General features: G+C 36.7%; 1 protein-coding gene across 2 annotated transcripts in view; it reads left to right on the top strand.

Moving 5' to 3' along the window:
- LRP8 (LDL receptor related protein 8) overlaps positions 1 to 25,740 on the top strand; it is a 217,842-nt gene that overhangs the window by 163,601 nt on the left and 28,501 nt on the right. For both annotated transcript variants that reach the window (XM_034415108.2, XM_087889738.1), the window contains exons 5-7: positions 18,406 to 18,774; positions 24,474 to 24,596; positions 24,925 to 25,047. In XM_034415108.2, the coding sequence (XP_034270999.1) occupies positions 18,406 to 18,774; positions 24,474 to 24,596; positions 24,925 to 25,047 (615 nt within the window). The remainder of the gene's footprint in view (positions 1 to 18,405; positions 18,775 to 24,473; positions 24,597 to 24,924; positions 25,048 to 25,740) is intronic.

Below are 25,740 nucleotides of genomic sequence, written 5' to 3'. Positions count from 1 at the left end.
AAAGGGGTGAAAAAAATAACATTTTAATCAGGGCCCTATTTGTTTTCAAAGGAGCAAGTGAAACACTAGTGGATGAAAATCTATAGAACAGCTGTGGTTCCACTAAATAAAATGTTCACACACTGTAAAGCATATTAAAATATAAGGTTGTAATAAAGGAGAATATTTGTAGCTCAAGGTTGACATGAGGGGTCCTTGGTGCTCTCTGAGCTTGCTTGTTTTCTTGCAGATGTTTCATTACCCAAATTAGATAACATCATCAGTGCTAGTCTGTAAAGTTGAAAAATTGTCCATTGGATTCCCCGGTAAGATTAAGGTGACTTCTAGGTTCCAAGAGCTACAGTAGTGGTGGGTTCCTCCTGGTTCGGCCCGGTTCAGCCAAGCCGGTAGCGGTGACGATATGACATCACCGAACCGGTTCTCTTTGTTCGGGAGCTGGGGCCTCCCATTCCCCCCCCCCGGGTTATTCTTACCTTTTATTTGGCCCTGCCCCCAATTTTTCGCTGCTTCCCTAGTCCCAGCTGATCAGCTGGAAGGAAAAAAACTGTTTAAACACTTGCTGGGGGGCTTCAAAGGGCCGCCCTACAGCTGATCAGTGTTAAAAGGCAGTGTGGTGGTAGACCAGTGCGCTCGAAAAACAAATGCATAGACCAGGACGCTCGAAAAACAAACGGGTAGACCGGGACGCTCAAAAAACAAAAGGGATATACCAGGACTCTCCAAGAACAAATGGGTAGACCGGTACAGCTCTACAACCAGTTAAAAGGCTGGTAGACCAGTACCTCTGTTAAATCCTAAAGAATTGTCACATGACCATCAAACCACGCCCACAAAATAAGCCACGCCCACAGAATCGGTAGTAAAAAAAATTAGAACCCACCCCTGGGCTACAGTACAATTTTTTTAAGGTTTTGTTTGTAATGATAAACCTTTCTTATTTTATTTGTTACATTCAATTTTTTGTTAGCTTAGACTTGGGGATATAGAAAATGAGATAAATATTACTATCTATATGCAATATGACATTACTGTATCTTCAGTACTCTAATGAGCAAAAGGCAATTGTTTCAAGCAATCAGCTCATGAAACTATTTTTCTCTTTCCTATATTTCTATGTATTGTAAATTTCAATATGTGAAAAAAGAATTCCTATGTAGAAGAAATTACATAAAGTAGAAAAAAGTACCTTCCATGCCTTTAGTGTAAATTGATATATTTCAAACTGGAATCCGCTTGGCAGTCTATTCTTATACAGTACTCAAGAATAAATGAACCTTATAAAGAAAGCTGACAGTCATCAAGATTTTTACTTTTCTGATGGGAGAATTTTTTTTAAAAAATGCATTCCAGTACTGACTGTGGAGGAAGAGGTTTCCTTCCTCTTGAAATTAGCTGGATTCCTATCTAGAGTTGTAACAGGTAAGCTGTCAGGTATATTCACAAACTTAATGTATCAGTACAAAACTGAACTATATGATGAATCAATGACTCAAAGTACTGTATATTATTCATTGCCTCAGTTTGTCTTTATTCTTTGGAATTTTTAATTTCTTTTTCTCATAAAGAACTCTTACTTTCCACAAACAAGCTGTTCGGGTTGAAAATTATCTTTTCCCTGCTGTTATTCTTGATTCCCATTTTCTTTCTCTTTTCAAAATCTTGTTTGGTTTTATTAATTACATTCTTTTCCCTTCTTTATATCTCATTTTTGTTCTTTGGTTGTCTCCAAATATGGTTTTAGAGGTTGACAGCAGGTTCTTTTGCTTTTGTATTCTTTCTAAAATGGGAGACTCCTTTTTCCCCTTTACTTGGGTATTTGAAAACTCCTGGCAAGTCTCAAGCTCATCTCTTGAAATGTAAAACCTCCTGTCACATTAGCGCCTCTGACTTCCAGAGAAAGTATCTCCATTTCAAAGTAATATCAACCTCATCAATCACACATTGGTCTTTTTGAAAATGAGTTCCTCGATGATAAAAGTAGTTTCTCTCACTTCACTATGCTAAAAATCCAAGAACCTTGAAACTTAAAAACCAGAGAAAGGGTGGAAGAGAATAACCAGTTTCTTAATTAATTAGGGGGGGGGGTTAATAGGTTTGAAATGTGACGATTACTGCTAGGTGATACACTCAACTTTTTTGTTAGGTAGGATTGGATCACGAAGCAGAACTTTGGTAATGAACCCAAATTGTGAGGAATTCTTTAGAAAATAATCAACCAGGGTAGGAACTTTCCAGATGGCAATGCGGGGATTTTTATAGCCATCATTAAACTTGCCTATATAGACAAACAAACCTACAGGAAACATTCTGCTGCAGGGATTTACTGTAACTATGCCATGTTCAAATCGCTACATCAGGTTGCTGTTAAATGTTTAAGCATGTGCAATCAATACAGGTATTTTCTTGTCTGTAGTGAAGAATTATGTCATATATGCCTATTAGGAAGTCAGTACCTGAGATGTATAAGTGAGCCAATCAAAAATCTATTCTCTCCACATTTCTCTAATTCTGAATTCCCTGCAAGTTTTCAAAGGTCCTCCCCCCACATCTCCATAAAAGTATTGGCCTTCCCAATACGCCACTCAGTTAAACAGAAAAGAAACAGAAATGAAAGTCTGTGAAGGCCCATACAGACTATCATATCCATAGAGATTCTGTCTCTTCTTAACTGGAAATTTGCCTCATGAAGAAAGTATCCACAGTCTTTCAGCATGCTGCTCTTGACATTCATTTTGTGATTTTAGAGCATTTATATTCAGCAGCCTGAGCATTGGAGGTATTAATAAGAAAAGCAGCCCTGGCCCTCAGGCTTACAGTCTGAAAGAACTTCACACACAAAGAAAATGGATGGCAAGAGAAAAGGAAAATAATACACAGATTGTGATTCTTAACGATCATACTGTTGTGCATATATAGCAGTGGAATGGCAATAATGCAACCAAAGGTAGTTGGTTTTCTTGGATGAAAACAAAAAGGGAGTCCCAAATTGCTGGTGATTGATTCTCTTTTCTCTGCTGAATTTTGAAAGCAGTCACTGGCCCATGTAGGAATTAGATGAGACATAAGACCTTCAAGAGAATCATGCCATATCATTTCTTTGTTTGTTTGTTTTTGGTGGGGAGGAAGCATAACAAAGGATAGAAAAGTGTTTGCTCTAAGAGACCAATTCTTTAAATAACTATGTAAGCAGCATTCAGTTAAACATTCAGAGTTTCCCCTTTTTATGCTCAAAGGAGAATGTATGTACAGAATAGTTTGATGGCCCAATTAGTATTACATTGTGTATCTTTATTTACATTGTGTAAATTATGACACTGTCATAATTTTAAACTGTTTTTAATAGGGTTGCTGATTTTAATTTTATTTCATTGTGATTTGTATTGGAATTTGTCATTTTGTAAGCCGCCTTGAGTCCCTAGGGAGAAAGGCGGCATATAAATCGCAACAATAAATAAATAAATAAATAAAATCTATCTTGAGCTGTTGCTGTGTTGAATTCCTCATAGAGTTAATCAAAATCTTTAGTTGGAATTTGTCTGGTAATATCTGATTGCTAGCATAATCATGATCATCCTTTCTCTTCAGATCCCCTTCTACTTTTGGAAATCTCTGCCATGTTACTTGTTCCTATACTACTTCATCTTCCTGTTTGGTATCTTCAACCATTTTGGAATCTGCATCTCTTCAGCAATCCAAGAATCTCTGCTTGCTAGCAATTTCATTTTTTCCCCCTCCCCTCTAAGTTCATCTGCTTCTGCCCATTCATTAGCTCACTTCAGCTTCCCTTTCCTGTGAGAGATTCTGCAGATGTAACAGCATATCTGATTCTTCTCTTCGTTCTTTCTCAGGCTCATCTTATCATCCACAGCTACAGTCTTTATGTCTGGGTGATCATGTGACAGGATAGTATACAGTCCTATCTTCTCCATTCTGTATCAAAGTTCTCTTCATATATTTTTTATTGATGTTATATTTATATTGATCTTTATTCTTTATTATAATTTTGTAATTTACATTACAAAAGTACGTGAAAACTACTGCGATATTATTGCTGTGAAGTAAACAAGGAAAGGAATCAATATTACCTTGCTCAAAATGATTCCTAGCCCCTGAAAACTTTAGGACTGTATTTGCAAACCTGGTGTCTGCCAAAACAGAGATGGTTTAGATGAAGTCTCAAATAAGGAAGAAACTTTTTCCCTAAGGACTAATATTGTCAGTTTAGCCCTGTGAAAATTTCTTCATCTATCATTCTGTAACATTTCTAGCTTCAGGAAATGATTGCAGTGAATGTGAAAGTAATCTGTCTTCTTTGACTCAATCAAATAGCTCGCCTTGGAAAGTCTGAGTTAAATAAGCTGTAATAAAACATTGGCTCTCATCTGAGAATTCAGATAATAAAATAAAATGCATCCTTTTCAGGAGGCAACTCTGCTGTCATATGAGGTGCTTTCCTAAGAGATGGTAGTGTAAGGTCCCAAAATGTACTTGAGTCACCAGAATACCAAAGAGAGAGACTCAAGACAAGGCTTGCAAAAAGAAGCAGATTTTATTTATGGCCAAAAGCAAAATACTGGGTGGGACTATATCCAGAACATACAGATACAATGCATGTGAGGAAACAGCCACACCTTGGGGAAGATATGATGTCCTTTTATACCTTCAGAGACATCAGCTTAGTACCCAATGCTGCCCCCCTGGCCTATCCCTTCCTTTAGCAGTGCAGCAAGGAAGTGGGGTGGGTGCTCAGCAACCCCACTTCTTGAGATATCCACCAGGCACAGAGTGGTACATAAAAACAAAATAACCCAGAGGTGAGATCACTGGAGAAGCAAATGGCAGAGACTTTGCTAATTCTTAGCAAAGCAATTTTTACAGAAGCAAAACAGCAAGTCAAAGCAATAATACCGACTCTACTATTATGTCCCACTAATTCTACATATTCTATTATTATTATGTCCCTTCAGTAGAGAACCTCCAGTTTGAACTGCTCTGAAACATTAGTGGTAGAATAAACAAAAGATGCAAAGGGGTTTGATTACAAAAAGCAGAGACCTTCTCTCCATTTAATTTACAGTACGTTGGAAATCTAAAGACTGAGGTGGGACACCAAAAGAAGTTTAAAAAAGCCCTTTCCGAAGGCAATAGTTAATCCCACAAAGAATACATAATATAAACTTATTTTACTTCTTTTTATGTGCTGAACTTGGTTTATGCATTATGGCTGGAACATAACTACCATTCTAATGAATTTATAGAACCAGAACTGATAAAAAGTTTTTGTAATCAAGCTGAGCTTTTCCTGGCATACAGGAAATGAAATCACAAATTTAAACCAAACATTTGTGATGTATATGATTACAGCATTCATCACAAGGCTACTCTTTGTCAGTCAAGCAAACCTACACACACCATTGGATGATTCCACCATAATATGTTGTGCCACTAACATATTTTGTAACTATAGGTAATACTTGATTTATGACCCTTCAAAATTCTGATGGACCCTGAAAAAACTACTTAAGACTGGGATTCAAAGTTCTCACATCATTCACAGTCACATAACTGCATTTTGGGCATTGGGCAACCAGCCCACATTTACAGATATTTGCAGTCCCATGACTGTAATTTATCTTTTTTTCCCCCAGAAACTATTACTTCCCGTTCCTGGTAAAAAATGTCCATAGCAAATGATAGGTTTGCTTAATGACCACAATGTTCGCTTAATAACTGCCACAAAAATCATAAAATTGGACTTGGTCATATATAGTGACCCCCCTTACAATCATCATAATTTACAACTGAAATTGCGGGCTCAATTATAGTTGTAAATTGAGGACTATCTATCAAGCGCCAGGGAAATCAGGAGATTCAGGCAGTTCAAATGAATAAAAAGATTTATTGCAAGCTTAAGCTCTTAACAAAAATCAGAGCTACTAATGGTCCCAGGAAATGAGCGGGAATTCAGAAAGTATTCAAAGTGGGATGGATTTAGACCTCTTGTGGGCGTGCAGGGACTCGTAACTTATGATGCATTTGACCCCTCCCTCGGGCTCAACCTGGTCATCTGCTACATTATCTGTATAACATCTTGTTAAATGAATTTATATTATAAGTTTCCCCTGATTCCATTGTAAAATATTCCACTGCAAATTGGAAAAAATTACTTGTTCCTGGCAGTAGAATCCAGGAGATAAACTCCCAAGTGAATATATATATATAAAGCTATTTGGCATAGGATAAGATGCTTAGGAATTGCCCAACCCAAACAATCTACCATGTAATTTTAACCAATAAGTTCTAGTATTACCTTTGGAGCGATGTAGAATAAATTATATAGGTAGTCCTCAGTTATAATTGGGATGGCAATTTCATCACTAAGCAAAGTGCTTCTGATAGTCCTGGTGGCGGTCATTAGGTGAGAACCTCATGCTTCTCCTCTCCTGCTATGCACATCTCCAATTCAACACTGCCCCTCATTTGCTCCACCTCCTTCTGTGCCTTTTGGGCCACCCTGCATTCCCCAGCCATCCCTGCCATACCCTACAGGCGCCATCTTGGCACTTTTCCAAGGTTTTGCATTTAAAAAACCCTGTTCTTGTTTTCATTTCACTTCATCCTTTTTTTAAAAAAAAAGTTATTTATTTCATTATATTTTATAATGACACACTTCATGATACTTTCTTATAAGAAATGGTATAGAAACATGGTACAGTTATAATTTAGACTCTTCCAATTAAGCCAAAATTAACTAAGTTTAATTTTGTTAAGTTAAACTAAGTTGCTATACTAGTGGGGTTTATAAGTGAGTTTGGTTTAGTGATTAAGGCACCAGGCTGGAAACCAAGAGACTCTGTGTTCTAATTCTGCCTTAGGCCTGATAGCTTCCTAGGTGACTTGGGCCAGTCACTGTCCCTCAGCCCCTGCTGTCAAGCTCGGGTGACAAGCCAGTCAGTCAATTCCTGTCGCAACTAATGGATTAACACTCGGTTAATCTGGAAAAAAAGTACTTGCGTAAAAACACTAGGAAGAATAGGAAAAAAGGGTTAATGTCAAAATATATTAAATGCTTGGAATCAGGGTGTCTGTCTGTCTCTGCCTGCCTGCCTTCCTGCCCCACTAGAGTATTTCTAGAGAGAATTAAATTAATGGAAATAGAGATTTTATGGTGTAATGACCTCATTAACATATTCTGGGAACATTGCTTGGTATATCATTATTCAGCATAGTTGTACCGCTGGGAGCTTAAATGGTCATAGCTGCAAGGTTTTTCTTTCAAACTGTTTTTTTTTTTTTTAATTCCTTTGGCTCAAGCTATGTTATTCTTATTTTGTCCATTGATTCAGAAACTGATGTTTTTGACATGTATTGCCAGGATATGTTTTATCTCCTGGCCATTAATTTGTTTCAGAATTTGAAATATAATATGATCTGTTTCTTTTTTAAAGATTTAAATACTGCTAGCCGTAATTTGAATATGTATTTCCATATACTAAATGTTAGACACTAATATTTTTTTCCTAAGTGATTATTCACCTGAATCCATTTTAAGAATGTAAGAATCCAATATTCTATTTTTATATCATGCAATATTGATATCTATATTTCATTAATTTTATTCATCTGAAAGGAAGGTTAACATTCATTAACACTCAACTGTCTTTGCCTTTTAGTTTGTTTTCTATATATTTTCCAATGTCTAGCAAATACTGATCTAGCTATTACTAGAATATTCAGGGAAAAACTGAAAATTCATTCATATTTAATACATAAAAGATGTATTATGTATGCCATAAATGTGCCTAACATTCCATTGAATTTTACAGAAATTATGGTCTAATATAGTTGAATGTTTAATCGTTTCAAAATAAGGGAACAAATTAACTTATTTCAACATAGCAGTACTAACTATCACATCTCTTCTTTTCAACGGTGTCAAATGAAATAACTGTATGTAATCAATTTAAACCAAACTGGAACAAACAAAAAAAATAGAAATATTTAAGTCAAAATTAATTCTCTATGAGTAACACCAGTCTGCCTCATTGAACTATATAATATTTTGATCACATGTACGTAAGACTATTAAAAGGAGCAATTACTGATTTTATGAAAGTTAGTCATCATTTAGGAGAGCCAGTTTGGACGAGTAGTTAAGGCACCAGGCTAGAAAATGGAAGATGGTGAGTTCTAGTGCCGCCTTAGACATGAAGCCAGCTGAGTGACATTGGTCAGTCCCTTTGTCTCAGGTCTAGGAAAGGGGTAGTACCAAACCATCAAGAAAACTGCAGGGACTTATCCAGGCAGTTGCCAGGAGTCTAAAACCTACTTGAAGCAACCTCCTCCCAAAGATCATTCTTTGCATTGCAATTCTGTTGGTGGTTATGTGGAAGACAGTTGTAGAATAGCATAAATTTATGTGCTCACAAAATTCCTTTATTTGAAAAGGCTGAAAAGAGAAGTATAACCTAGCAATTAATATTTTTTCATCTTCAAGTGGAGCTGCCACCTAAGCAATTTTTCTGGGTCTAGGGCAGCGATGGCTAACCTTTTCTGGATCGAGTGCCCAAAGCGCACGCGCAAATGCTCGCAGGCACACCCAAACCCCCAAAATGCAATGCACGCATGACCCCCTTGCATGCGCCCTGCCCCCATGCATTCATGTGCACGTCCCCCTGCATGCATCCCACGCATGCACACATGCCTCCTGCATGCGCCCCACCCCCATGCCTGTGCAGCAGAGACCCGAAGACCAGCTGGCCGTCGGGAGGCGCACACGCATGCGCAGTGGAGCTGAACTGGGGTGACGGCTCGTGTGCCCACAAAGAGAACGCTGCATGCCATCTCTGGCACACGTGCCATAGGTTACCATCATGGGCCTAGGATATCCATTCCTGAGCTGCCAGGGATTTTGATGGAGGCAGCTCCCTAAAATCGGGGGATGGAGCTGAAACAAAGAACTAAATCTGATTTCATTTCATTTCCACATACATTTATATACATTTAATTAAAATGAAATCTGGTAATTTATGTCTTTTTATGTCTTTATAATTTTTCTCTTCTGCCTCACTAGAAATTAAAGCTTAGAAACATCATTTTAAAGTCTCTGGGAATTGCATGAAAGATTTTTGGAGGCTTGATAACTCCATTTGTGTAATTCTTCTTTAGCCCATAATGTGCTTGCCATCTCCATTTCTTGATGTATCAAATCCCTTCCAGAAAAGCTGTGAAAGAGAGATTCCATTGTACAGGTAGTCCTCTATTTATGACCATAATTGAGCCCCAAATTTCTGTTGATAAGTGAGACAGTTGTTAAGTGAATCACTGCAGTTGTTAAGTTAGTGACACAGTTGTTGAGTGAATCTGGCTTCCCCACAGACTTTGCTTGTCAGATGGTCACAAAAGATGATCACATGACCATGGACACAGCAACCGTCATAAATATGAGTCAGTTGTCAAGCATCTGAATTTTGATCACATGACCATGGAAATGCTGCAATGGTCATAAGTATGAAAAAATAGTCATGTCACTTTTTTCAGTGCTATTATAACTTTGAATGGTCACTAAACCAACAGTTGTAAGTCAAGGACTACCTGTACAAGGCAGTACTCAAAATGGTTCCAAGGAAACTATTCTAAGATGTCACACTAACTGTTTCAGGAATAGTACTTCCTGCCACAATGCATTTTTCTAAGGCATATTCTCATTATGTGAAATGGTTAACAACTCCAACATGTGAGCTAATAGACTATCACAGCCTCATTTGTTTCTGGGGAATCTACCAAGCTAATTGGACATGTAAAATTACCAATATAGCTGACAGGTCTCCTCTGAGCTGGAGAATAACTGGAAACAATTTCCTTCATTTTCAGAACAATTACTGTACAAATGGAAAATAACACTCAAAATGCTAATTGATCACAATACCCAATGTCTTGGTCCAAGGGCAGAAAAGTTTAAATGAACTAATAAATCAGCTTGTGAGTAACAAATTGGAAGGTTTTATTTGAACTAGATATGTCCTCTATGCAATTCTCTATGTACCTCCACGTAATAATGTACCGTACAACCATATATTTTTGTTATCTTTTCAGAGAAAAGAATATTATCTTTATTAGCTCTCCTAAAATTATCATGATTTATATATGGGTGATTTATTTACCAGTTAAATAGATTATACTTTAGAAAATGAAGAACAAATGCATTATGGGGTCTTACTCAGATGTTAAACCTTTGTCACTCTGAAAACACCAATCAAATTTCTAGACCTAAATAGAAGTATAGATTAACATCTAAATCATGTTAAGCCACAGTTCGCTAACCCTGAGTTACTGAATAGTTCTCAATTATCTGTGTTTACACAGTGTACTAAACCATAAGTGATAGCTTATAAACTAGAGTTAATGGATTCATACAATCCAAGAAACTACAGGTCATCCTCAGCTTGTGACAGCAGCCAGGATTGCTGCCACTAAGTGATGAGGTTGTAAAGTGCAATATCACATGACAGCAATGCTCAGCAATGGCAATCCTAGTTTAATGAAAAGAAGGATTAGTGGAGACACGATAGCAGTGTTCCAATATCTCAGGGGTTGCCACAAAGAAGAGGGAGTCAAACTATTCTCCAAAGCACCTGAGGGTAGAACAAGAAGCAATGGGTGGAAACTAATCAAGGAGAGAAGCAACCTAGAACTAAGGAAAAATTTCCTGATAGTTAGAACAATTAATCAGTGGAACAACTTGCCTCCAGAAGTTGTGAATGCTCCAACACTGGAAATTTTAAAGAAGATGTTGGATAACCATTTGTCTGAAGTGGTGTAGGGTTTCTTGCCTAAGCAGGGGGTTGGACTAGAAGACCTCCAAGGTCCCTTCCAACTCTGCTATTCTATTCTATTCTATTCTATTCTATTCTATTCTATTCTATTCTATTCTATTCTATTCTATTCTATTCGCCATTGTAACACCAGGAATGCATGTGTCATTAAATGGGAAGATACAGGAGCCCAGAACAAGTAGTGTGAAGGGTAGGGTGTGCCACAGGCAGGTGTTGGACCATGGGCAAGGGGGTGAGAGCCACAGGCAGCAGCTTGGGAGTGTGGGTGGGCTGGTAGGGGCCACAGGTGAGTGCTGAATTACAGAGAGCATGTCAGAATACAAGATCCTTGACATCTCATGCCCTGTAATGAGCTCCAAGGAGAAACTTATGGGAGTGACTTGTGACCTTCCCTTTTAGCTTCCCCATTGATTTTGCTTGTGGGAAGCAGACAGGGAAGATCACCAGTGGTGATCATGTGACCATGGCTTGCGATATTAAAATTGCAAGCCAAACACCCAGATTGCGATCAAGTGACTGTAGCGATGCTGCAACTTTGCAGACCAGTCACAAGTTCCCCTCATTTAGCACTGTCATATTTTTGAACAGTCACTGAACAAGTGGTCATAAATTGAGGATTATCTGTATATGAGTTCTTACCTATCACTCAGGTGAAAGATTTAGGGATGGGGGTCAGTGCTTGAAAGAGTTGTCCATTTTAAAACAAACTTGTTTGCTTTATTTGCCTACTTGCTCTAGTTGTGGTGTTTATAATGATAAAATTCTGCAAATTGCTTTTAAGGCTAAACTAAGTTTTTTTCCAGGCAGTAATCAATATACCTATGCACAATTTTATCCAGAATACTCCTAATTTATTATGAAAAGTTGGTAACTTTTAATAGACTTTCTTGGAATCTAGGAAGCTGATCGAAAATTAATTGATCTAAAAGTAATACCTTTTCACTTGTTTATAAATTTTTATAAAAACACAAGGAAATAGTGTATGCCAACATTGTTATATCTCAATTATGGTCATTTAATATTATATTTATTATAAATAATATATATTAATATATTTATTATTATTTGAGATGACTTTTGATGTGCATGCATATAGCCGAATAGGAGATGAGGAAGAACTGTATCACTGGCTGCTGCAGGGTCATTTTTTACAATTCCAAATTGTAAAAAATTGTTTGCAAATTCACAGATAGAAGAGTGGTGATGAGCTAAAAATACTTATTAAATGGCCAGATAAAAGGATATTGTTGGAGTGTTCCATTAGTGGTGTCACGATCACTGCATCTTTCATATGTATCAAAATACTTTGAACTTTTCAGCAAAATCCATGCCACTGCAAATTATTAGCTAATAAGGGATGGGGAACCAAGCCATTAAGCAAAATGAATTTGTCAGCAGTATTTTATCAAGAAACAATTTAAAATAGGACTGATTGCCAGAAAATATCAGTTCTGTAATTATGGGGCATTTAGAAACTTGGAGATATTTAGAAGTTCTGAAATCTTAGGAGTACTGGCAATTTGGAACTGGTGCCAAAATACCAGCAGAAAAGCATAGTATTTGTGTCTTAAGCTTCTTACATTAAAGTTTAGAAGTAATTCATATAGGTTTATGAGGTCATCTTCTACTGAAGTTTTTTTTTTTTACAGATCTGAGAAGGTAAAATACCTTCACAGAAGCTTCTTAACTCAAGTTTTTAATTCTCTAAAATTCATTTTAAACGTTTGGGTGCATAAGAAGTTTTTAAGAAATTTCAGATTTCCCCTTAAGCACAGGAATAGCTGAACTGTAAAACATTAACCATTTAGTCTATAAGGGGAACAATAATTAAGAGAAGGGTACATAATCTGTCTTTAAACTTTACCTCTTGAACATATAACCCAGACATTTTCAATATTTTATTCTCCAAAATTGTTGGACTACAAAACAATTATTCATAAGTACTGTGGTTGGTTGTGAATGATGGGAGTTGTAATCCAATACACCTGGAAAGGACAAGATCAGGAATAGTTTGATATAAATCCACTCAGATCATTCCATTCATTCAATCTGAAATGTGTAAGATTTGGGTTAAAGAAGATTCTAAAAATACCTACAAGTAAAATTCTTCGAAGCAGCTAGGAGAAATAAATTTCTAGTTTGTTTTTAAAAAGCATGCAATTTAATATAATTTTTGTTTCCTATTTGGCTGTAAAAGGGAGCGGGGGAATTATTTATATCAAAATGAGTATAGGAAAGAGGTTATGGAATCCCCCTGCCTTATCTTTTGGAATAGACATACTAAATGTAAATAAATAAATAATACTCCTATACTTTAGTCAATTTCTGTCAATGTATCAGTATAATATTTATTTATTTAGTGGATGGCATATCATACATGGGCTAGCAATATATAGTAACAAATTACCTAGATTAGTAAAACACTATAAAATATAAATGTTAAAATGTCTAGGCCATCTGAAGCGCAGCATCATTTTTAAAAAATCAGATACTGGACTGCTTACAACTGGTCACAATGTGATCTACAGTTTGACATGGGTCCCCGTAGTCACACTGAGGAGAGGATACTATGGCCCATTTATACAGAGTCCCAGCAGACGCTATGTGAGGTGCAAATCCTATTCAGGATAGCCCATTGCTGATGTAGTAATTCAAACCCTGGCACCTTTTTTCTGGAGTCATTTGTAAGTCTTCCTATGACTGGATATTCAGAGATAACAAGGCAATACCCTAATTAAATAAAGACACACTAGTTTACTCTGACTTTTAGTCTTCAATTTCATATATGGTAGAAGTAGTATCAGGGGAAAACCCATATTAAAATGGAAGGAGATGGTTCCAAGAAATTCTACTTACTATGTAAAGATCAAAACCTGAAGCTCTAGAGCTGCAATCTGTTATAATCTTTATCTAGTATTCAGAGATCTCCAAAATGTATTTCCAGATTTGACATTCTGATTCCTGTCATCTTTTTGCAAGCTATGTTGTTTATTATGACATAGGGCATAAGGAACAATGAGAATGTAACTATTGGCTTTTAAAACGATTCAAATCGGGGTGGGTTCTACTTACCTTTACTACCGGTTTGCAACGGGGCCGTGCGCGCTTCTGCGCATGTGCAGAAGCTTCCTGATAACGTCGGGGTCAGTGGGCGGAGCCTCTCGTAGGTTTTACTACCGATTCTATAGAACCGGTCCGAACTAGGGGCAACCCACCACTGATTCAAATGTCATTCTCAGGATTATTTTCCTTTTCATTTGGGGTTACTGTAAAACAATTGGTTACAGTAGTTTCAAAGTTTATTCTTCCCCTTTAATTAAAAAGAAATTGCATATATTTAAGCTTATTTTGTGGGAACTCTTTAATGTGGAAATAGATTTCCTTTTTGGCTGAAAAAGTTGCAGCTGGAATACCTATAAGTTTTCATGTGAATTGCTACAGATAGTCTAACTCTAAATGTGGCAAGCAGAGATGGGAGGAAGTGTGAAATCTTCTCAGAAAGGCCTAATTATTTGTAAATGTTACATAGTGACTTCCAGAGGAATTTTTAATTTATTGCAAAAGGGCTTATCGATGCCATTCAGAAGCCAAATCCCTGCATACTTCACTGAGCATTTACCCAGTGCATCCTTCTTAGGAAGTTCAGAACACGCTCTGAAATTCTGCAACCTACTTAACATTTGGAGGAGAATGAAATTGCCACTTAGAAAAGCCAAACTGAGGGCAGAGAAATTCTCAGCAAAATAGTGCTATGGCTTTCAGATCCTGACCCCACACCCTGCCAGGCCTCTAACTGTAACAGCTTTTTTTGTAGCCCTCGGCCATCTGGCCATATAGTTGCTCATCAGACTTTAGATGCAACAGTCCTCTGAATTGTACAGTTCTATCCCGTGACTAGTTTACATGATATAATTCTAGGACTCCCCCAGTTTCATATGACATTTGATTTCTTTCATGTTTGGAAGAACGTTTAAACCATCTTGGCCATTTTTAGTTAAGTTTTAATGTTAAACAATTGCCAGTATAGCATTACATTTATATTTGTTTCAGTGAATTAATATGAATGAATGTTCAGAATTATTCATCCCCCTTTCCCTAAAGGGCAAGACATGCAGCTTTCAGCTCATTTCAGTGTCTACCTCTTGAACTTCCAGTTGAACAAGCTCTGTTTCCCAAGACACCATTGTGATCACGGCACAAGATAGCTGGATCAAAATGGTCCCTAGGAGTTTCCTAATGATTCACAGACACAACCTTGACTATACAGTATACATTAAAAGAATCAATATCATCAAAGGAAGATTTTTCTTAGTTGAGTCTTTTCTTCAGATTATCTTGGCAAGCGAAATCCTCTTTATCCATTTATTTATTCGTGCAATTGGTTCGTTCGTTCGTTCGTTCGTTCTACAGCTACCTATCTCAAGCAAGTAAAAAATCCCATTTTTCTACATTCCACATAGTTTTCGTTTTATTGAGCCCTACAGCTCACAACTCTAGGAATGGTCAGCTTCTAATGATGAAAATGTTACTTAGTGGAGTTAAGACAAAAAGTGACAGCAAAGAATCCCAAGGGGTGTCTCTCACTCAAGCTATGAGAACTGGCATTAAGCCTGCAAATAGAAATGTCAAGCAGAACAATTCTACATTTTTTTGGAATAGGCTCTTATTCCATTTAATGAAATAATATTTGCTGCTGAAGTAGAAGATAGTTCTGATGTTGTAGCCTTTGTGAAAAGAGTATGGTATTCATACAATTAGTTAGAAAGTGCTAAGGTATTACCCTGTTTCCCCCCCCAAAATAAGACATCCCCTGATAATAAGCCCAATCGGGCTTTTGAGCGCATGGCAATGGCCAAGCGCTTATTTCAGGGTTCAAAAAATATAAGACAGGGTCTTATTTTCAGGAAAACACGGTTTATTACTATAAAACCAAAATAATCTCAAAAAAAAAAAAGAGAGAAAGAGAGAGACTTTCTATAGAAATTTTCTAGCATCCTGAAAAAATGGTTTTAAAACCACTTCTTTAATGAAGAAAGAAATGTTCGTAGGAATTGTAAGGCAGATTTTGGCACAGCATTTTTGAATAAGCAAATATGTAATATTTTTAGAAACCTACAAAGGTAAAATGATATTTACTTGACATTAATGCTGTAGAGGCTCTGAATTGGTAGTGACTGTCAAGGACAGTTATGTTGAATGATAGACTTGAGAAACAGTTACATTGTTCAAGTTAGAATAAAGAAGTAATTGGGGTGAGTTAAATATAGGAAGTAGAGAAAAGGAATCAATAGTAGTACCTTCATTTGAATTCTTGGCTTTTTTTTTCCTTTTTTTACAAAGACTGTACTTCTTAAGGACTGTTAAGCAGAAGTGCTCAGAATAAGTCACTATGAATTCTCAAATTAGGTTTAGGATATTTAAAGAATGGATCAGTCTTCCAAGAAAAATTTCCATAGAACTCAGCAGCAGTTTCTAATAGACCAGTGTTTTAACTATTAAACCAAATGAGACAAATAGATTAATTTGTTATGCCTTGATAAATGTTTACGAATGATGGATAGTGAATTCAATTTGTCCTTTGCAAGGATTATGGAGGGAATTTTTATTGTTCCCTGCTTCTTTATACTCATACCTAAGTCAATGATGGTTCTTGAGTAGCTCTGCCTTTACTTGCTGGCCACAAGTCTTAATTCCAAAGCATCCTCTTCATATACATGTCACAAATAGTCCTTCATGTCATATATTCTCTTTTGGTATATCAAGGAATGGTGTGGGATTACAAACTATATGTTTTAGTAAACTGCAGCATTCCCAACTCTCCCCATTCAAAGTGGGATACATAGTCAAAACATTAAAATAATAAATTATGAAAGAAATAAAATTGATACTTATAAAATTGTGCTTATGCCAACTTTGTAATATGGAAGTGAGAGTTTGGTAGAACTCTCCAAAACTTTAGATAGCAAATGAACCTTTGCTCTTCTCCAGCGCATCAGCATGGTTCAACCTCTCAGTAATACTATGGGAAGCAATCTTAGAAGAAGGTATATAATTCTGGTCTCAGATATTTAAAGCTGTGTAAAAGAGAAAGAGCCCCTTTATCAATAAAAGATTCACATCTGGGTCTCTTCAGCTTTCACAAAACGAAACAAGGAGGAAGGATGGATAAATCTATACACAGTGTAAAAAAATAATTGGGCAGAATGATCTGTTGGTCTAATTATAGATGGTTGTTATTAAATGTGGCTACAGGTACAAACCAGTTGTTTAACAATTGTTCAAAATTATAATGGACTTAAAAATAACTACTTATGACCTGTCCTTGAAGTTGTAACTGCTGGCACCCCTCCCCCTTGGTCATGTTTTCATATTCCAGGCACTTGGCAACCAGCTTGCATTTAGTACTGGGGACAGCATCCAACAATCACGTGGCCATGATGTCTGACATTTTTGACAGTTTCCAGTTTTGGTCACATTCTGGCAAAAAGAGCCCATTTAGAAGAATGGATTCGTTTAACAACCACATGTCGTGGCACACTTTAAGTTTGTCACAAAAATGATCAAATCCTGTCATACAGTAACTAAACTTACAAGCTCTACAACTTATAATTGAAATTCCAGGCTCTATTGTGGTTAAAACTTCCTTTCTTTAATGTAATGCCAGAGATTGTATGCCTCTAATACCAGTGGGGAAAGCATCGATATGAAGGTCCTTTTTACCTTATGTTTATTTGTTTGTTTGTTTGTTTGTTTGTTTATTCATTGGTTCGATTTATATGCCGCCCTTCTCCGGAGACTCAGGGCGGCTTACAATGCGTTAAGCAATAGCCTTCATACTTTTTTATATACCTGCTTAGTAGGGCTTTCAGGGGCCCCTAAGCAGTGTTCTTCTTTATACAAAGTCAGCTTATTGCCCCCACAATCCGGGTCCTCATTTTACCTACCTCGGAAGGATGGAAGGCTGAGTCAACCTTGAGCCTGGTGAGATTTGAACTCGCAGTAATTGCAGGCAGCTGGTGCTACTTAACAGCACTTTAGTCTGCTGCGCCACCAAGGCTCTTAAATGTTCTCTTTACTACCAGTAGCTTACCATTGGCAGCACTAGGAACAAAATGTAGGACTTCCACTTGATCAATAGGTTTTTTTTAATAAATTCTTATTTGTTTATAAACTAAGTAAGTATCTTTATTTTCCATGTAATGTTTACCCTTACCAAAAGTTGACAAGCTATGCAGGAAAAGATAGTTCAAGTTGCTATGAAACCGGAGCAAAGATGAAGGACAGAGGGAGAAGCATTGCATGGTCCTATCATTATCCTAAAACATGAATAGGTGGTTATATTAATGGAGTAAAAAACAAGAGTGGTTTTGATTGCTTTTTTTTAAATGCATAATAAATAGAATCATCAGGCTGGAACAGTATTAAAAAATAGAAATGTGCAAGCATTGCACATGTTTTTCCAGTGTTGTAGGGAGAAGATAGCTAAGAGCAGGATGATTTTTTGAAGATTTAAAATATGAAATAAAATAATAAGTTTGAGCTAACCCTTATCTGTTTTTTCCCCCCAAAGTCTGTTCTTCAAGTGAATTCCAGTGCAGCAACAAGACCTGCATAGCCACAATCTTTGTCTGTGATGGTGACGATGATTGTGGTGATGGCAGTGACGAGAGAAAATGCCCTCCCTTCACTTGCAACCCGAATGAGTTCCAGTGTAACAATAGCCTGTGCATCCCACAGATTTGGGTCTGTGACAAACAGCCTGATTGTGAGGACCTCTCAGATGAGTCCATGGAGAGGTGTGGATACAAACTCAAACCACAAATTGTGAACACCTGTGCAGCGCACGAGTTCCAGTGTGGCAATGGGGAATGTATCCATTTGAATTGGAAATGTGATGGAGATGAAGACTGCAAAGACAAGTCAGACGAACAAGATTGTTGTAAGTGTCCAAAATTTTGAACTGTATTTGGGGAAGGGGTCAATCCATTGCATTTGATCCTGATGTGATGGCCTTTGTATTTCAATTCTGGGTGGGGTTCTTGCAGAGTTAGTATGCATCTTTTATTTTGCAAGAAGTTATAACTCAACCTCTGAAATGTAATATCTGGTTAGTTAGGTCCTTGTTCCAAATTGCCCAGATTATCAACAAGATTATAGTTGAAGTGCCTGACAATCAAGATTGTTCTATAAAAACGAAATTAATCCTAACTAGAATATTGATGTCAAGATTTTTGGTTTAAATTAAGCACGTTCTAGTGACTAATATTGTATATTGATTCTATATTGTATCTAGAACTGAGTAATTAATAACAGGTCCATTTGATTCGCTAGTTGATTTTAATTCATGTTTTCTGTAAAAAGGTACGTCTAGTTTGTATTCCTGTCTGCATATCATTTTAAATTGTAATGAAAAACACTTGTACCTGCAGCTTGAATAGCTTTGGGTGCCAAAAACTGAAGGTCCTCTTCTGTAAATATTCACGTTATTATGGACCCTGAGCTATTGAATATTGCATTTCTCTTTACACAATGTTTCATCTATTTTTAGGTTTTAAGTAGTTTAAGCTAGTCATTCACCCAAGGTTTAAGAGACAGACAGACAGAAATTGAGAAAATGTTTCACTGAAATATTTATAAATGCAACATGGAAATGAAATATTTATACAAAACTATGGATGAGCAGAGTGGCTGAAAAACATCTGCCTGGTTGACAATTTTTGCTTGCGGACTGAATCTTTTTAATTTGCCAAGAAAGCCTTGTGCAATTTATTTACAAAATTATTGAGAATTAGTAAAAATCATATAAATCGGGCAAATACATTAAGTTGTCAGCTACAGAAGAAAATTCCTGTTCACTAATTTAAAATTTACCTTCTGGATTATTATTGTTTGTTTGTTTTGGTTTTTTTTTAAATCCCTTTATGGATTTCTTTGGCTATTCTCACTTCTTATTTTTCTCTTTTTTTTAAAGGCCTTGAGCTTGCATCTGGAGGTAGAAATGAACACTCTTAAGAATTTGGATTTTTTTTCTTTGTTTGTTTTTAATTCCATTTTCAGAAGACGTAATAGATATACAGTTAGTCCTCAACTTACAAAGTTCATTTTGTGACCATTCAAAGTTACAATGGCACTGAAAAAAGTGACTTTTCACAATTATGACTATTGTAACACCCCTACGGCCATGTGATCAAAATTCAGATGCTTGGCAACTGACTCATATTTATGACGTTTGCCGTGGCTTGGGATCATCCTTGTAAGCCGGGGTGGGCAACAGTGGCCCTTTTACAACCTGTGGACTTCAACTCCCAGAATTCCTGAAACAGCCAAGCTGGCTCAGGAATTCTGGGAGTTGAAGTCCACAGGTTGTAAAAGGGCCACAGTTGCCCACCCCTGTTGTAAGCCATCTTGTGTTGCCATATGTGAGTAGGCAGCAATATAAATATTTATAAATATAAATTTTCTAAATAAATAAATGTGACTAATTGTAACCTCCTGACAAGCAAAGTCAATGAGGAAACCAGATTCACTTAACAACCGTGTTACTAACCTAACAACTGCAGTGATTCATTTAACAACCGTGGCAAGAAAGGTCATAAAATGGGACAAAACTCACTTAACAAATTTTCACTTAGCCACAGAAATTTTGGGCTCAATTGTGTTTGTAAGTCGAGGATCACCTGTACAAGGCAGTGGCTTATGCGAAGTGTGGCATTTTGACAGACTTCTAGTACCAAACCCCACTCAGAGTAAATTTCAACACAGGCCCAGGAACTAGCTATATATGCTTGGAAGTTTCTTGTCTCGCATGATTTATTTCAATTCACCCTGATTTACCAAAGCATGATTTTCAGTGACATTTCTCTGGGAAACTGTTTGAGCTCTTCATAGAGTCAGAAAGATTAAAGCACAGTTTCTGAGTCTGATATTTTGTTTTGTAGGGAATACTCAAACCAGGTTTCTCAAGTTCAGGCATCATGGGAAACTGTGGTTCAGCTAACCAGAAAGTATTGAATTGACATGTGGTAAAGAGGGAAGGGAGATTAAAGTGCTAGGTCCCCCAGGGACTAGTTCATTCCAACAGACAGGTCCTGAACTGCTGTATCTACATTAGATCACAATTGTTTGTTTGTATATCTACTGCAATAAGCTTTCCGATCTTTTGCATTCCTAGTGATCATGATCTCTTTTTGGCAAAGAACTTAAAATAATCAACTTTCCTTTATTTATACTCATCTGTCACACTGCAGTATCTCATATATAAAGGAAATGTGTCCTAAATTTAAAATCCGCTTCAAGGCCACATATGCCGACTGTTGTCATAAGTTGTTTTTGAGGGAAGAAAGTAAAATGAAGGCTCCGTTTTAGTGCTGAAAACAAATAAAAATGCTTTGGCAAATGAACAAAATAGAGAGCAGCAGATGAACAAAGAAATAAATAGAATATGTGTTGAAAAAGAGCACACCTAACGGCTGATGTCCTGATTTATGCATGCGTGTGTGTGCATATTTATATTTTATATTTATGTAGTGTATATCTATTTAAACCTTTTAGAAGGACTTCAGTAGGTAGATAATTGGCAGATAAACAGTTCTCATTTAAATTCCTGGTATCTCCTGCTCAACGATCTAAAAAGAATCCAGACCTCAGGATAAGCAACCCACTATAAAATGTAAAGTGTTTTTAGGAATACCCTTTATATTATTAAAATATGAAAACGATTCTGATATAAAGCATGCTTCATCTATTCATATGTTTTGAGAAACAAAGTTTGCTGAATAATCACTACTAATGGAGTCAGTGAAGCAAAAGATTATCAAAGGCAGCACAAAACTTGAATGGATCAGATTTGCTCGATGAACACGGCTGATCTCTAGAACTTGTCCTTTCCAGATATATTTCTATTTTGATTTGTTCTGCAGGCATCCTTGTGAACTTTAGGCCTGGGTGTTCCAAATGTTTCTCTGAGTGTATATGTAGGTAGTCCTCAACTTACAGCCACAATTTCTGTTGCTAAGCAAGACAATTGTTAAGTGAGTTTCGTCCCATTTTAAAACCTTAGTTGCCACAGTTTTTAAATGAAACATTGCAGTTGTTCAGTTAATAAGACGGTGGTTAAGTGACTTTGCTTGTCAGAAGTTTCCGAAAGGTAACAACATGACTTCGTAACATTTGCATCTATCATAATTATGAACCAGTTGCTAAGTGGCCAAATTCTGATCACATGACCATAGGGATGCTACAACAGTAGTAAGTCTGAAAAACTGTTGTAAGTCACTTTTTTTCAGTGCCGTTGTAACTTTGAATGGTCGCTAAACAAATGGTTGTAAGCCGAGGTCTACCTGTAGAACTGATGTAGTAAGCAGTTTAATGGTTAGGTTCTATAAAGGCATCAGGAGTCCAACTTGACTCAAAGGAGATTTTATCATTACTGTTACCTTTATGTGGATTATAGGGCACGATCATGACTTTTGCTTATTGTGATGTTATAAGCAAAGATCTTCCTTTTCCATCCATCCATATTTTCCTCCTATGTGTATATTGTGTTTCCAACTTTATCTTCTGTATTCACATTTTAATATTCTAGCATGGTATCAAATATTGTCTACTTTGACTCCGTTTCAGTACACAATTACTAAGCAGAGGCTTATCTCTGATGTTAATGGCTTTCCATGAACCAGCCAAATAGTTTGCTAATATTATGTTAGAAGACTCTCATGGATAAGTGAAGCCAAGATTGGTTCCATGAATTCCAAGGCTTTATTTTCTAATTATCTAGACTGCTTTTTTTTTTTCATTAAATGAGCTCAATCCCATGAAGTTTAATGAAGTTAAAATGATTTAAATTGAAGTGAGCTGTAACTTGGCAGTTGGTATTTCACCTGAAACCCAAGGAGAAAAGAACAATTCCTGAATTTACCATTCAGAACAATGTCTAGTTTAGTGCTTCTTGTTGCACTTCACTAACTATTAAAAAAAAAAAACAACCTCCCAGTAGGAGACATTCAGAAGGTTCATTCTCAGAGGTGTTGACATGCTACATAAAATAAAATCCTTGCTACAGATGTGCTTTTTAACTTGCACAGTGATCTGTGAATAGACTTCTCTATGTTTACTCTTTGAGGAGCTTTGGAATCAGATTAGGAATCACATAAAGAATATAGCATTGTGTAAATATTCTGCTTGCCAAAGCATAGTTCACTGTAGTGATTGGGAATGCCTGTAATTTACAGTCTTAATTAATTGTATTTATATCTCATTATAAATGATAATTTATATCATATACTTGCTGGGTACATGGTAGTCTCTTCTTCTTGTGTCCAGGATGTTGAAGAGCCATAATTTCTGTTCCTCATGACAGTAAAATTGCTGAGGAGATTCTGTCACAATCTTCTTGGATCATCTGAATTAGTGCCTGTGTCATATTGCTTGAGCTACTCTTTGGCAGTGACCTTTAATATAAGGATGCTATACTCCAAGGGGAAAATACATGATTTCAGAGAGGCATTTTTGCTGTGCTTCTGCAGCTGTTGTCGACATTGACACTCAGCTATGACAAGTTTTGTGCTTTCTAAAAAAAGTTTTGGGTGGGTCTAAAAATTGTTAGAAAGCAGCAATATAGGTGGCCTAAAAATAGCCATTTATTATTCAAGAGTTGGATATGGAGATTAAATAAAGTTAAGATCACTTTTGAGTCAAGCTGCTGGTTTAAAGAAGGCAGACATGTAATTTTCTTAGCAATAATACAGAAATGGTATTACTCTTCTAGAGGACATTTTGCTTTCCAGTTAAGGATGGCTTACCGAGATTTTTCTGGTGAAGTCCCATCTATATACTAGCCAATTCCAATCCTGTTTAGCTTTTTAAGATCAAGCAATGTTAAATGGGACTTAAGTATCAAATGTTTAAACATCAAGATGTAATTTTTACCTGTTCCCTCGCTATCTGTCTTAATTGCTTCTTAATTGCTGAGAGTCAGTTATTATTTCTAGAAGCCTACCATTATGTACTTCCAGGTGTGTTCCTTCATAAATGGATGTAATTTTTTCTTTTTATTCTTGTTCTGAAATAATTTGTTATTATTATTTTATTATACTATAATATTTCAACATATTAAAGTTTCAGTCTAATGCTTTAGCTAATAGCCTTTTCACTAATGTCGATAAAGTATAAGTTATAAAAAATGAAACATCTGCAATGAAATTACAATATTATTCTCGTTCAGCAAAAGAATGGTTTGGAATGAAAAAGAAGAACTAGGAGTCAGAAAACTCGTAGTTGTTAAGGAAATATTCCCAATGTACACAATGAACCGTGAATGTTAAACAATGGATTTAAATCCATATTTAGCCATAATAGTTGACTTATCGTTAAGAACAAACCATATGAAAATGAAAACAGACAATATTTTTCCAGCTCTTTTGTGCCATGCTGAAGTGGGAAATGATCCCAGACTCCAATTTATTTATTCATCTGTCAAATTCATATGAGCGTCCATTGCATGGAAAGTGTCTGTGGGCAGCATGTAACAATCCAACTGTTGGATACCCCAGAACTTTAGAATTACTGACAATTAGAAACCCTGTGAAAAGAATGCAACAGGTGATGATGGTTCTTTTTGTTTTCCTTTTTGTTTTTAAGCCTTGGTGACCTGCAGCCCTGATGAATTCCAGTGTGGTGATGGGACCTGTATCCATGGAGCTAAACAGTGCAACAAAGTGCACGATTGCCCTGACAACAGTGATGAAGCTGGCTGCATTAATGGTAGATATGCTAGGTGTGATAAGTCTGCTGGCATGGGGTGTGGCAGAAAACACTGTTAAAAAGTGCTTAGATGCCAGAGAGTCCTCCATTCCCAAGAAGCAAACCCACTCTTCATCTTAGTATACTGTACTGTTTAGCATATTCCAGCAGTGAGGCCTCATCAGAGATATTTTTTGTCTTTAGCAGACTTTGTTCTAATCTATCACATCTAAATATCCCACTGCTTAACCATATCTCATTTTTTTTCTAATCACATTCATAATGCATCTTCATTTTCATGTACCTAATCTAACTTCAGCTGCTTTTCCTTCCTTGCCTGACATAACAGAGGCGACGTGCGAGAGTCCCACCAAATTTCAGTGTAAAAGTGGAGAATGCATAGAGGAAGTCAAGGTGTGCGATTCACACAGGGACTGCAGGGACTGGTCCGATGAGCCTCTAAAAGTTTGTGGTACAGTACCTTCTTATTTCTTCCTCCATTTTTAACAAATCTCTTCCATGCTCATATGATTAGCACTACCAGAAGAGGAGCATCAACCACTATTATCATTCTTCTTTAGTTCTTCTGCTTACCTTGTCTTTGTGACTCATGGATGAGGGAAATGGAACTAAGATTTGATTCTTAGTTTCTAGAATCTTAGGATTCTTGGGATTTTAGGTTTTGCATATTCCAGCTGATGCTCTGCATGATCTTAAATGTAATGAATCCTGGACTGATTGCAAAAAAGATATTTCATTGCATCACAGAACAGAAAATTCTCAGTATTTGGGTCTCCTGTTGATGCTAATTATTCTCTTTGGTAGTTCTTGTAAATTGCAAAGAAAGTTTATGTGCTTAATCAAGATAGGCAATTTCTTTTATCATCTGCATGTTGAAAAATTGACACATTGGCCCACTTCAGGAATGGAGAAACGGGTCCATGACTCCTCTGATCTCGCTCACAGAAATCACACATGTACAGCAAGAGCATTTAGACTTGTATACCGCTTTACAGCCCTCTCTAAGTAGTTTACAGAGTTAGCATTTGGCCCCCACAATCATTTATACAGAGCCTCTAAGGGCCATCCAAGGCAGGCAGATCAGGGGTGAAATGTTCCCGGTTCGGACTGGATCGCCCAATCCGGTAGCGATGGAGGCAGGTGG

The sequence above is a fragment of the Pantherophis guttatus genome, chromosome 3 (assembly GCF_059756535.1).
Source record: "Pantherophis guttatus breed Tessera chromosome 3, ASM5975653v1, whole genome shotgun sequence".
NCBI lineage: Eukaryota > Metazoa > Chordata > Lepidosauria > Squamata > Colubridae > Pantherophis > Pantherophis guttatus.
The sequence above is the reverse complement of the archived record's forward strand: the minus strand, read 5'-3'. Positions and strand labels throughout refer to the sequence as shown.